Raw genomic sequence first — 14,352 nt, 5'->3', positions numbered from 1 at the left:
CAATCTATACACCCATACCATCCATCCACCCACTCATCCATTTATCCATCCATCCATTCATCCACCCATCCACCCATCTTATCTTTGTGAGTTTTTAGATGTATAGATACCATCCATCCACCCACTCATCCATTTATCCATCCATCCATCCATCCATCCATCCATCCACCCATCTTATCTTTGTGAGTTTTTAGATGTATAGATAACATCTATACACCCATACCCTCCATCCACCCACCCATCCATCCATCCATCCATCCATCCATCCATCCATCCACCCATCCACCCATCTTATCTTTGTGAGTTTTTAGATGTATAAATACCATCCATTCATCCATCCATCCATACACCCATTCATACATCCATCCATACATCCATACATCCGTTCATCCATCCATCCATCCATCCATCCATCCATCCAGCCGATCTGTCTGTCCATCTGCCCAGCCGATACATACATCGATCCACTCATCCAATCAATAAATCCATCTGTCAATTCAACCAACTGCCCTTCCCATCCATCTGCTCAGCCCAGCTGATCCATTCATCCAATCATCCATCCGTCCATCTGTCCTTCCATTCATCCAGTTTATACGGTACACAAAGATAAGTACCGTATAAACTGAAGAGAAACTGTAGGCACTTGATCAAAAGTCTTGAGTGTAAATGTTCTTAACTTGCTTTTTTCTGGAAATGTTTAACTACATAATTGAATGTGAACAGTACTGATTAAGGAAGCCATTTCTTGAGTTGTCTTTGACCTCTATTAGTTTGTTTGAAAAGAAAAGAGAGGGTGAAATGCTTAAACCATCCCATTTTGTCTCACCTCAGATCAAAATGTGATTTCGTCAGCATAAAAAAAAAAAATCTACAACCCAAGTGTAATCCAATGAGGAGGTCCAGCAAAACCAGTCATTTCTGTGGCGTTTAAACATGAAAACGCCATTAGTCTGCAGAGAAACTGCATTAAAACTGATGAGAAAGCAGAGAATCAACACCTATGATAAGGATGGGATATTACGTTTTGTCTTACGAATGAACCTTGTCTGCCTGCAATAGAAACATGCAAAAAAAGCTTGGGGCATCACTTTTTAATGTGATTTGTTTTGCATGTGTGGCTTGTTTGAATTGAGTTGAACTAGCTGTGATATTGTTATTGAAATACTATTTTCACATATTGGAATTGATATTCTACATTATTTTACACCATGTTAGCAGATATTGTAAGAATATCTAGGACCTGTCTACTTCCAGTGCACGTAACGTGTTATATGATATGAGCCAAGCAAACAGCAGAATTTAAGTTGGAGGTCAAACCGCCCAAACTACACAGAGTCCTTACACAGGTTAGACCGTATTCCTGAAACCTGATGACTTTTTAATGCACCAGTGTTATAGAGATTCCACATTATCTATCACTCAGCCATCACACATACTAGCGGTTACACTCAACTGTATCAAGAAATATTTTAAAGTGACATTTCATTCCAGAAGTATTAGGAAAAAAATCACAAATTGTGTAGTGTGCAGTCATCCTCTGAGTATAGTGATGAGCAACGTGGGCAGGATTTGGCATTTAGTTGGCACTTCAAAAAAAAAAAAAAGGGTGGTCCTATAGACAGTGACGAATATCACTTCTGAGTGATAACTCAATGCAAAACTGTTTTTGTATAGGGGTGAGTGTAGGTGCCAACAACCCACCCATAGTTAAGGACTGTTCACAGCAAGGATGATTATTAAAAGTCCACACCACAATGATAACAACAATATATAGTTGCGATATCTTTCAGGGTGATTTCTTTCAGCTGATATGCGATTAATATGTGCATTATCATGTGTTGGTGTGGACGCTAATACAGTTATCCTTATAGTTATCATTGATGTGAACAAACCTTTACAGACCTAATACTAAAAGAGAGACAGTGATTGATTTTGTCTAACTGAACACATTGATTTAGACACCACTGCCAAACAGTGGTTGGTCTGGCAAGCAATGTCTGCTATCTGACTGTCTTGTGTCTCCAGTAAAGTAACTCAAATTGTGTTTTTTTGTTATTCTGGGAACAAAATTAAAATGCCTTTGCGGATGCTAAAATTAAGTAAAGCCAGATGAAACTTCTACCAGGAGAGCTCTTTCAGTGAATGTGTAAATGTGAACAGCAGCAATTAAATATGAATTATGTGTGTAGATTGTTTCAACTCACTGTGATGGTGGATTTTCCAGCATATTTTCCATATTTCAGCAACAGAGGTTTCACCATCTTTTTTTGGGCCACTATCTATGGAACAGATTAAAAGGTTTTTAAGTCACCATGAAATCAAAATTGACAATTATTGTTTTTAATGGAGTATTTACTATAAATGATTCATCCATGCACATCAATATATTTTTAATTCATGTTCCCTCGTAATGTATAATCAAAATAACATCTCTTCTATGATGACGTGCTTACTGACTCGAGGGCGGGGCAACCTGTCACTCACATGAGATCGACCAATGGCAAACCACAACCATCAAATCAATTCCCCATGGACAAAATCATGTCCCGCCCTACTTTTTTCTCTTGTTAGAGATGCCGGATTTAAATCACAATAAGGAAACTTCCATTTCATGACCACTTTATTGCATATGCAGTTTTAGGAGTTTGTAGTGGCATCACAGAGAACAGAGAGTGCATGGTAGAAGAAGAAGAAGATATTATCTGAACATATCGTTTGCCAAGTTATTTTTAATTTGTGCTGCTCTTAGTAAATTACGTTAAGGAAATTAGTTGGCAGCTTGTTCTTTAATTTGCAGATTGCCAGTAGATCACCTGCAGAAATTCCCAACTCCCAATGGCGCTTCTATGGGATTTGGGTTAATTTCCAGTTCCAATTCATTTCCAGGTTAATCACGCTAATTTGCCCTGTTTGGTAAATCTGGCCCTTAGTGTATTTTAGCAATATTAAATAAGTTGTACAGGAAAAGTGACATCACCTGTCCAAGCGTGCACTCCACCCCCCCCAGGAAGTCGTCATCGCGCGTTCCAATACTGTGGGTTCCGTGGATGTCGTAAACTTCAAAGCGCAGTTTCTGCACTTCCTCAAAGTAGTAGTCCAGCATTAAGACTTTAGCAAAGACCGGATTCAGGTTACTCTTGATCACCTCAGTACGGTCCAGCTGAAAGACAAAACAACAGATCAGTCACCAGTAGCTGAAAACTGTCTGGAAGCGTCTGGCTTCTCCACATTATCAAGAGTCAGATCACAGGCTGTGTTGTTTATTGGTCTGTTTGTGCGCTGTCCCTGGATGAAGTCAAAGAAGCGACGGCAGCGGGGATGAAGGCCTCATGAGTCTGATTGTTGAGAGCTTCCACACATGTAGCTGTGATGATCATGGCCTTGCTCTCGTACAAAATGCATTTGTTCTCGTTTCTCATTCATCAGCTGTCTCTCGCCTCACCTCCCCCTGCTTTGCTATTGTTCTCTGGTGCACGTCAAAAACAAACAGAGCAAATACAATCATTTCTGAATTAAAACCTCACTGAGGCAATTAGCTGTAGGAGTTAATGCATCATTCTCCAAGACATTAAGTACATTAAGAAAATGTTATGTTTAGAGATGCAATCTGAAAATATCAGTATAGGCATTGAACGAGACAAGCATTTGGGCTTTACTTTCCAATATACCAAAGCAAAGTCTGAACCAACAAAGAATGGAAGTTCTACTCAAATGGAAATTTGGGTTTGACTTTATTTCGATGGTCCCTTTAACACATTCTGTTTACTATAAGTAATGTTGCACCTACATGTTTATTAACTATCATTGTAGTGTTAGTAGAGCATTAGTAGACTGGTAGGGTTAGGGTTAGATTAAGTTGACATGTAGTTGCAAAGATACTTATAGTCACTGTTGGGAAATCATCAAAATAAAGAGTCAGCAGATATTAAGCAAACAGTCTACTAATACTCTACTGAGAGTTAGCTGACATTTAGTTGCAATAAGTTCAAATAAACAATCCACCAAATCACTGGAGACCCTGCATAGAAATGCTGATGTTTATCACTGTTTTTGACACATTTTTTTATGGTTTTACTAATCCCATTTAGTATAAATGTATCCCAAAATAAGTCACTGGTTTTGAGCCAGAAAATTATTGCTCTGTTTGCAAAAAAGGAAGCTATGGGATTTTGCCTCCTTAGACAGCGTCAAAGTAGTTTCTATTTTTGTTAGTAGCTTAGTGCAGCTGACTACTTTTTAAAAAAGGAAGGTCTGGTTATGAATCTGTGGGAAATTATACAGTTTTAAAGTAGCATCCAAACACTGCTAGACCGACTGTCATTCTCTGGTGTATTTCTATAAAGGTCATTTGTTACTGTCACACAAATGTGGAAAATAACCCCTTAAAATCAGCATGTGAGGTAATCAATCACACTCCCAGTAAATCAGATTAACAGTCTCAAACCTCTAATGTGTGTGTATGTATCAAGCAGGGAATGACCCTCCTCCATCAGCCCATGTTTGACAGAGTCTTTCTCAACGATTACATGCAGATTCACATATAAAATATTCAGCCCTTCAATCTACTATGCATGTGCCCTTGAACTAAGTCATACGTACTTATAGCGCGAGTGGTAGTTAATCAAACTAAAGGAGCTGGTATGGGACGAATCTTAAAAAAAAAACATTATGTCCAGGTCATAATTCATCCATAATCAAAAGAAGGAAATAAGACATTGTATTCAGCATAAAGAAAAGGACCATTAATATATAATCCATTGTGATATTGTTTTCATGAGAATTAAGTGCATTTCCCCATCAAATTCTCATACTATAATGAGATACTGTAAAGTAGTATTTGTACAGAAAAGTAGTTTCACGTACTGCCTTTAATTTATGCTCATTTAAATAAAAAAATGTCACAATGCAAAAAAAATTGAATGGTCTACATTAATGTTATGTTGTTTTTTTATTTTTTTTATAGAGTTTCTTTATAGAAAATATAATTTTCCAATAGACCTGGACATGTTTTAGAGAGATTTGCATACAAACGATTTATAGCACTTGACTGTTTATATTTAAAATAAACGACTTCCTCCTGGGAGGACTTTTGAGGAGCATCCTGGATGTAGAGCATGACATTGAGAAAGCATTACTTCCAATAACCTGTCGACTAGATTACTGCAATACTGCGCTGGCCGAATGGTTTCTGAATCCCTATATAGGCTACAGCTAGTTCATAACCGCTGCAACTAGAGTCTCTGCTATCGCTCCAAACACCCAATGCCTCCCGCGGCTCCTCCAATCACAGGAAAGCAGACCTCTTATCAATTCCAAGTACATCAGCTGCTGGAAAACCATTTTGTTACAGAACTCCCTAGTTATGGAACGACCACCGACAACAACATGCCGAAATCAGACACATTCCCTATACTGAAAACTCTGGCTGAGTCAACTCACGCACACAGCCAAAACTGGATCGTGCGTCTATGCCACGTGGAGTCTGAAATGAAATTATGAAATTGTTAACCTTCCAACTAACTTGTTTTCTCAAGTTATGAGGTGAGGCGAGGCGACATTTATCATTTACTACTGTTTGCTCACTGCGAGTTTTGACTTATCGCCATATTAAGATTGTCAAAAGCTTTGAATAAACAAATAGGTGCCAAACTTCTGCTTAGTTCAGCGGAACAAATCTTCAAGTACAGCGAGTTAAGAAACCAAGAGGATCTTATTGTCAACATGAAGAACATCATAGTGAGTTAGATGTAAAGGGGCTGTTAAATGAGCCGGTGTTTGTCTCTTTACCCCTTACGGTGGCTGCTTTATGATGTTGGAGCTGTTTAAGAGAAGCAGTGACAGAAAGGAAGTGATGGACAGAGTCTCTAAGAGTGTTGTAGAGAGATTACACAGCAGGTTCTTGAGGGTCTCAGTGCAACAGAATATTGTAAAATATGCTTCAGAATATGCTAAATTTACACATACTATGCAATGTTCACCATGAGAGAGAGTAAGTGAAAGAGAGCGCAAAGAGAGATACGAGTAGGCTTAGCTCCCACTCAATTTTAGCTCTTGATTTGCATTACAATGGCACTTCCCATTGATAGGTGCTGCATGAGCAGATAGTGGAACACCTAATGGCTCAAGAGCACCAGAGAAGCACTCAGTACAATATTGAGGCAAAAATCCACGTGGTCAAATCCAGTTACGAATAGTTACAATATAGCTGCATACGAATATGCCAAACCCAGGCTCATTGGAAAAATTGCATGATGATATTACGCTGCTTCTAGCACGGTTCATGATACTTTCGAAGAGAAATGTCTAGAGAGTGTCACTAAAAGCATGTTTGAGTTTTAACCAAAACTGATTAACGTGAATCTGGTCATTTTTTATTACTGTTGTCCCAGACAGCAACATAGTGTCGGCCCAGATCCGGGCCACATCTGGTACATGTGGATTCCACTCCGGATTGGGCCGTCACTATGTTGCTTTCTGGGGTGCTTATAATTGCAGCTCGAAAGTGATATGTCCGGTGAGTGGCGCTAAAAGGTTAATGCTCATTCATTTGAAAATGATCTACCACACACACTTAACCTAACCGATAGTGTTAAAAGCAAACGTGAAATCAAAACGCGTTTGTTCAAGCAAGCCGTTTTAGCTTGCTACAAGTCTTCAAGCTCTTTTATCGTGACTCGGGTTTCACAGGACTCATACCCAAGCGCTCCACATCTGGAATCCAAGTGCTGTAACACGTCCGGCCCGGATCTGAGCCGACACTATGTCTGGTAAACCGCATGAAAATCATTATTAATAGATAATTTGCCCCTGTAATCATAATTTTTGTAAAAAAAGGAAAACAAGATGTTTGTGTTTTACTGTCTCTATTGTTAATTTCAGCTGGAAACTGTATGTATAGGTTTGCATTTTTTTATGCATACACTAGCTTATGCATGCAGTGCAGAGAGTACACTTGGTGGCAACACTGGCCCTGGGCCGTTTCACAGCAAAAGAAAGAGAACTACAACAAACTACTGAAGATCGTGATGTGGAGCGCTTGGTGAAGTCCTCTGAAACACCAGTCACAATAAAAGAGCTCAAAGACTTGTAGAAGCAAGCTAAAATGGCATGGTTGCTTAAGCAAATGTATTTTATATTAAGTTTGCTTTTGTTAACACTATCGGTTAGGTTTAGGGAAGCATTTAGTGTAGGTGGTACATTATTTTCAAATGCAATAAACCATGAACCTTTAAGAGCCACTTACTGGACATACGCAACCAGTGTGATAAAACGTTGCCAGATTCACATTCATCTGTTTCGGATAAAACTGAACCCGCTTTTAGGGACACACACAGGACATTTCACTTTGAAAGTGTAGAGAAATGTGCAAGAGGCAACATAATATTTTGCAGAAATGTTGCCACAGCCATGTTTTTCCAGTAAGCCAGGGTTTACCAGCTTAGTGTCCTTGAAAACAGAATGACTATGCTGCTCCACCAGCACTACCAGGTCTAACCAGAATAAACCAGACTTCACCAACATGGAATTCCTGCTGGATAATGTCGGATTTTTCAGCAGCAAACACCCGGAATACCTTAGCAGTCATATAAATACAGTACTATGCAAAAGTCTTAGGCATGTTAATATCCCCCCAGGAAGGTTTCTTCAAGCATCTTGGAGACGTTCCCGCAGTTCTTCTGGATGTCAGTTTTTTCTGTTTCTTCATGTAATCACAGACGGACTCGATGATGGTGAGATCAGATCATACCGGCTGTTGTCAGATTCCTTGTGCATACAGAAATCTCACTGGATTATTACAATTAATGGCAAAACTGGGGGGGGGGGGGGGGGGTATTAACATGCCTAAGACTTTTGCACAGTACTGTATATATATACATAGATACCTCATTATTGGCTGTTTCTACGCTGTAAAAAAAATTATATGATCAATAAGTTATCATATGTTTTTGCATTGCTTCAACTCATCAAAGTAAGTTAAGCAATTTTCTAATTGTTTTTTAAGTTATACAAGATTCAACATTTTTTAAGTCAGTTTAATGTCATTTAAATTGAAATTGCTTGATCATCCCAGTTGATTGTACTTATAAATTTAAGGCAGCAACTTATTTTGGGCCGCTATACAAATATTAACACTTATTCGTGTATCATATCGTACAAGGTTTAAAACACTTAAATAGACGTCGTTCTAAACTCCGCTTTTAACCCCCGGGTAAAGGAACATTTCACACTTATTTACAAGCGGGGTTAGCACCGCTTTTTACCCGGGGTTATGAAACCCTGCTTCTGAGCAGAACATGTACAGTGTGAAACGATGCGGTGTTGGAATGTTACAGCTATACGCTTAGCAACAGACAATCGCAAACTCGAATTTGCGTGCTTTGGAAAGTCTCGGAAACACTGTGCATTGTATATAAACAGTAAATTCAGCGTTTGAGAGCAAAAATGTCAAAGGCTGACAAAAAACATGACAATTTGAGTGAAAAAGACACGTTTCATTCTTTCCTTTATAGTCCGAAATGTCTATTCAGTATAAACTTGATAGTACAGTCGGCAATACTAGGATGCGCAATGCTGGGGCTTTTATGTAAACAGGTCGAGTGCTGCAGTCCAGTCAGTGACTCAGCGTCACTGACTGGACTGCAGCACTCGACCTGTTATAAGAATGTTATACTCAACCAGCAGATAAGAATGTTAACCTAGGGTTTACGAACGACCAGTGTGAAACGTCATCTTATGAATACCCAGGATTAATTGTTAACTATTAATTATGAGCAGTGTGAAACGTGAAGCAAGATAATCCAGGATTCCATTTACCCAGGGTTTAGAATGTCCCAGGGTTAACTTTTTCAAGTGTGAAAAGCCCTATTGATTTTAACAGCGAGTGCTAACAGCATCTGAAATGTTGTCTGTTCCAAGATGGCGGACGCATCGTAGTGTCTGGATTGGTCGAATGTGGCATCTACACACACATATCCATGCTAGCAGCTGCCTAGTATACACACGCAGTTACATAGCAACACTAACAACAGCTTAGAATGTCTTCGAACCACTCAGAGTTTTGCATAAGAATTTTCTGGCAGAATATCTGAAAATCTGTTTTTGTAATACACTGGACTAAATTATGAACTCAAGTTTTTCTGCGGTGCAGTGCATAAACACATACTGAATTAATATTTTGTGCCCTAAGTAATGTTTTAAAAAAACGTGCATTTTTAAATCCAGTTTTAACATCAGGCTTTTGCTGTGAAGGGTCTGCATTTGGAAGATAACAAAAACTGATAGTAGTCAGAGATTTGGGAAGCTTTTTACAAACCACTTGACATCTCAACAAAACTGCCTAACGTGTTCATCGAGCTATGATTTAAATGGATACGTTTAGCAAAACAGGACAATGGTGAACATATCTGTTGCTTTGATCATTCAATTGTACAGCAGCAACAATTGTGATGTTGTGACAATTCATACGCTCATTGCTTACACGAGAACATTAAAGCCTAATGTTTTACTTATCATGGGCATTCTGATAATATGATCATGGATCAATGTAACGTGTTCCACTTATTTAAGAAGCCATGGGATGTAATGGGAATAACATGGGAATATGCATAGGATGGGATTGAGAACGTGGAATATGTGAAGCTGGGTCTCCTGTAAGCAAAATTAGACTATATCGACACATCCTAGACATGCATGCCAACTTGCCAAGATCCCTGAAATCGGCTGGCAGACATTCAAGACAGAAAATGTAGACTAATGACGATGGCAGGAAAACAGCCTTGCATATATATTTTTTGCGCTCACTTTGGCAAAATGCCTTTGTCTAATATTAGGTTTTTCTGCTCCTGTGAAAAGAAATCTGGAATGTGTAAAAGCTAATGTCAGGGAAAAGATCAAAATCATTAATTACATAAATACTGCCGCTCTTTGACTGAAGTGTAAAACCATGCAAATGATATTCACAGTGAGTCTATATTTTCTCTATGCGTAGAATATTGATGGCAGTGACACCTCTAATACGGCAGTCTGTAAATATTCTGATAGCATTCTATAAAGCGGTCATTAGTTTGACTTGTATTGAGACATGAGACACGGAAGGTTGTCAAATATGGATCTTCTATGCTCACAGAAGAATGCATTAAAATAAATGGATTCTCCGAAACCAAAGCTCAATATTTCACATTCATTCATTTTACACAACACACTTTGATCACTGTTCATTAAAGGGATAGTTCCCCCAAAATGAAAATTCCTAATTACTCACTTTCTCACGTTTTTTTTCGACAATCCACTTTAGACATTTCACTAACTATAAATAACTTTGCAATATGTCAAATAACTCTCATTAATTTGCAACTCTCATTAGAGTATTAGTAGACTTAGAGCTAGTAGAATAAGTTGACATGTACTTGCAACGTTACTTACAGTCAGTATCAAAATAATGTGTTAGCAGATATTAAGGAGAGAGTTTACTAATACTCTAATGACTGCTAGTTGACATGTAGGTGACATGTTACTTATAGCTAGAAGAATGTCTAAAAAGTACAAATCCAATACAATACAGTAAGTCAATTGTGGCTACTGTCCAGATCCCACTTTGACTGTATGGGGAAAAAACAGCTAAAATAAAGATATTTTATGTGTTCGACAGAACAAAGAAAGTCATACAGGTTTGGAAAAACATGACAGTGAGTAAAAGATGACAGTGTTTTCATTTTTTGGGTGAACTATCCCTTTTAAGAGGCTGTTCATCCAGTGGCTATCATCAACCACTACAAACACTTCACAACGAAAGCTAATCATGTTCACAATAATACATCTAAAACCATCACAACTTGCTGCTGCAGTCAGACTTAATCATTGGCACACAGTGTGAAGATAATGCATTTATGGATATGATTGTCTTATCCACACTGACGAAAAGGCTTTTTTTTTTCCTTGCAACACGACTCATCTTTGTGTATTTTCAAGATATTCAACTCATGTTGATTGTCAAAAACATCTTGGAAAGCGAAGCAAGTGATGATTCATTCAATGTCTACAACAACCTCTCAATGGCTTTTTCGTTTTCATTTTCCTGTTTTATGTGTCCCTGCTTTAAAAGGAATCTTTTGAAATGCAAGCTGATGCAGGATGGCATCTCTCTTGTTCCCTGTGATGTTGAACGTGACACAGTTGTTGGAATAATGGGGCCAGGATTAAGATTTCATCCTTCAGCCTGACACATTGCTGTAGACAGTTTCGCAGCTTTGCCGAGCTGTCTTCAGAACCACTGCTGTGGCTCCAGATAATTTTTTTCCCCTCACAGTGACTGCTTTGATATGGAAAAAAAACACCAGAGTGGTCTTTCTCCTTGCTTCAAGCGCCCTTTCCTGGTGTGCGACAATTCCCTGCCTAGATTCGTTCCAAAAACTGCCCACTCCCCCCACTCGCATGCACTTTGAACAGCCCAGTCAACCTTCACAATCAAGCCCTACTATCAGAATGTCATCTGAAGGCATTGTGCGAAATTATAACCATCCAACACTTCTTAACCCAAAGCCTTCAAATGCAACACTTTTGTTTTGTTTTGGCCTGTTTTAAATTTGAATCATGAAAGAGGTCAATGGCTACACACTACAAGTGTACAATTTAAAAATACAATACCAATGTACTTACTTCAGACTATCATGCTGATATTTGGGAAAACGGCCCTCTTGCTCATGTGATACTGCTTAACTAGCCTCTATCATATGATATAAATATGAGACAAATCTTATACAGTGGCATTTTTATTTTGTCACTACATTTTGAGTTTTGGAGCATTTTTTTATTCATTTTGGTGGCCTTTTTGCCCCATTCATTTCAAACCCTACTGGCCAGGCCAATTAATTGGTCAATATTGGTAATTTGCAAAGTATTGACCTTGTCAGTAAATAGCGCTCATTGCCCGTTTTCCAATATTTTTGTGAAGTGTAAGTGTTTTCTTTAAAACAAATTGGATTCTAACTCAGCAATTTTGTGTACATGTTATTTCCTATCATTAAAGGGTTAGTTTAACCAAAAAAAAAATTATTTCTGTCCTTGTTTACTCATCCACTTGTTCCAAACTTGACTTTCTTTCATACAATTTCTAAAATGATTTCATTTTTGAACACTGCCGTTTGTTTGCCTTTGTATTTTTGCCACTTTGTCCATACATTTAAGGCCTGATTAGTCTGTAAACTGATAAGTGAGGGCAAAAGGATGATACCAAATGGGTCGCTGTGATTTTGCCATGTAAGACATGTTCCTGGATCAACATTTTTTGATACTCCTGGAACAACATTCTTGTCTAAAAACATATCCCTACCCATAACTTATCCCTAAAATCTGAGGGAAATGAGAGTTGCTCATTGATTGCTGTTTCTGCTGTTTAAATTCAGTAAACCTATTCCTCAAATCTGATTGGTTGATTAGAATGTTGCTCCAGGATCAACAAGGATGTTCATCCAGGAACATGTTTTACTTGGTGAAAAAAACACTACTGCAACTGCGTGAATGTGATTTCACCAAGTACAACATGCCCCTGGATCGACATTTGTTGATCCTGGAACAACATTCCAATCAACCAATTAGATTTGAGGGACAAGTTTACAGTTTTGTCAAGTTTAAAGCTGCCGTCGGCAAGATTTTTTTGATCATATTCTCTGAAACCGACACTATCTTCCGACAGAAATCAGCCGGTTTTAGAAAAATCCTGCGCTTCTACCTCCACCTGGAGCCTGTTATTTGTTTTGCAAAAATCCACCGCTCCCGGTTCTTCTGGTCCAATCAGCGCAGGGCTGTGTGAGATCTGACTGTCAATCACAGTTCGTGCACACGCCACAGATCCCCCCTCGCGCACGTTACAATATCACATGCACACGCCTGAAGTTCGCAGGTGTGTTGGATTGTACGAAGCGTGATGGCGGAGAGAAAATCTACTAACAAGCTTCCAGTTCCTCGGTTAACAACCAGAGCTAGGAGGTCCAAAACAACCAAGGAAAAGAAAATGATGCTTCGATGCTGAAGAGACGGGTGCGTTCACAGAAAATCTAGTGCACACGCACTGACGAGCACAAACTCGATGGGAGGGTGCTCGGTGGTAGTGGGGGAGGGGCATGAGAGTTGTAAACATTCAACATTTTGGCTAAGTCCCCTCAATCTGCCATACTTGCCGACTGCAGCTTTAAGCTTACAATCAGGTATAGATGCTTCGACATCAGTGTTATTCACCTATCATTTAACCCTGATTTTAGGGATAAGTTATGGGTAGGGTTTGGTTTAGGAGTATTAGGGATAGGGTTAGGACTAAATGTTCAGATGATCAACAAAATATGTTGATTCAATAACATGACTTACTTGGCAAAATCACAGTAACCACTGAGGCTGAGAGCCTCTGTCACAATTAAGTTTCATTGCATCTTTTTTTCCCATTTAATGGCTGTATTTTTCTCTTACAGAAGAAAGAAAGTCATACAGGTTAGGAATTACATGAGGGTGAGTAAACAATAACATTCTCATTTTGGGTGAATCTGCTCTCTAGATATCAGCCCACGGCCATTAAAAATAAAATAAAAATGGGTTGACCAGTATTTATAACTAAACTGCATTAAAACAAAACCAATATTGTAAAATAAATATTCCAACAGTGCAAAGACCCAATAAAGAGGAAAAAAGGAAAACTCACTTCAGTCCATTGACCTTGGTTCTGTACCATGAGCATGACGCAGGGGTCGGACTTATTGAGCGTGTCCCGGTCCAACAGGGACTTGCAGCAAACACGCAGCTCCACCTTGGAAACACAAGCAACGGGACCTCCTATGCCTGCCACTGGAGACGTGGCATCCTGAGAGTCACTCATGCTGACAGAAAGTTGAGTGCGGAGGGTCAGCGGGAGATGGGAGATGGCACTGTGAATCGGGCGATCTTTAAAAGCCTCAGTTTGATTGAAGCAGGACTCTCCCATTCATGGAGTCTACCTTTTAACGTGACCTTGTGTTGTTTCTTCGTCAAGCAAAAGATGTGAAATGTCTTTAAAAAGTATCTGTCAGTTCGACTTAAAGCTCTTTACGGAGAGACATCTCTATATCTGATTCGCTTTAGAGGAGAATGGGCTGCTGGGAATGGTTCAGATATAGAGGGATCAAATGGGGTGTTGTAAATCAGAGATGTCCATTAGTATTACAACAGGAAAATCCCAGATGAGATCTTCAGTTAACAGCCTCTTCACAACAGACGCCTAAGCATGTGAGGAAAAGAAATGTCAGGATGTACATTCTGATGATTTACTTGTGAATGGACAAAACAACAGCACTGAAACCACAATATCGACTTACACTGAATATAGGTAAA

The 14,352-nt window shown here is 39.0% G+C and overlaps 1 protein-coding gene across 1 annotated transcript in view; it reads right to left on the bottom strand.

Annotated features, from left to right (window-relative positions):
* cpne7 (copine VII) overlaps positions 1 to 13,861 on the bottom strand; it is a gene marked incomplete at both ends in the record, with an annotated part of 48,387 nt that extends 34,526 nt beyond the window's left edge. The window contains 3 exons of the mRNA XM_081351942.1: positions 2,205 to 2,279; positions 2,978 to 3,160; positions 13,688 to 13,861. Coding sequence (XP_081208068.1) covers positions 2,205 to 2,279; positions 2,978 to 3,160; positions 13,688 to 13,861 — 432 coding nt within the window. The remainder of the gene's footprint in view (positions 1 to 2,204; positions 2,280 to 2,977; positions 3,161 to 13,687) is intronic.
* Between the last annotated feature and the right edge of the window lie 491 nt (positions 13,862 to 14,352).

Source organism: Scardinius erythrophthalmus, assembly GCF_964197995.2.
Source record: "Scardinius erythrophthalmus genome assembly, chromosome: 2".
NCBI lineage: Eukaryota > Metazoa > Chordata > Actinopteri > Cypriniformes > Leuciscidae > Scardinius > Scardinius erythrophthalmus.
Note: the sequence above shows the minus strand (reverse complement) of the source record. Positions and strands in the feature narration are given on the sequence as shown.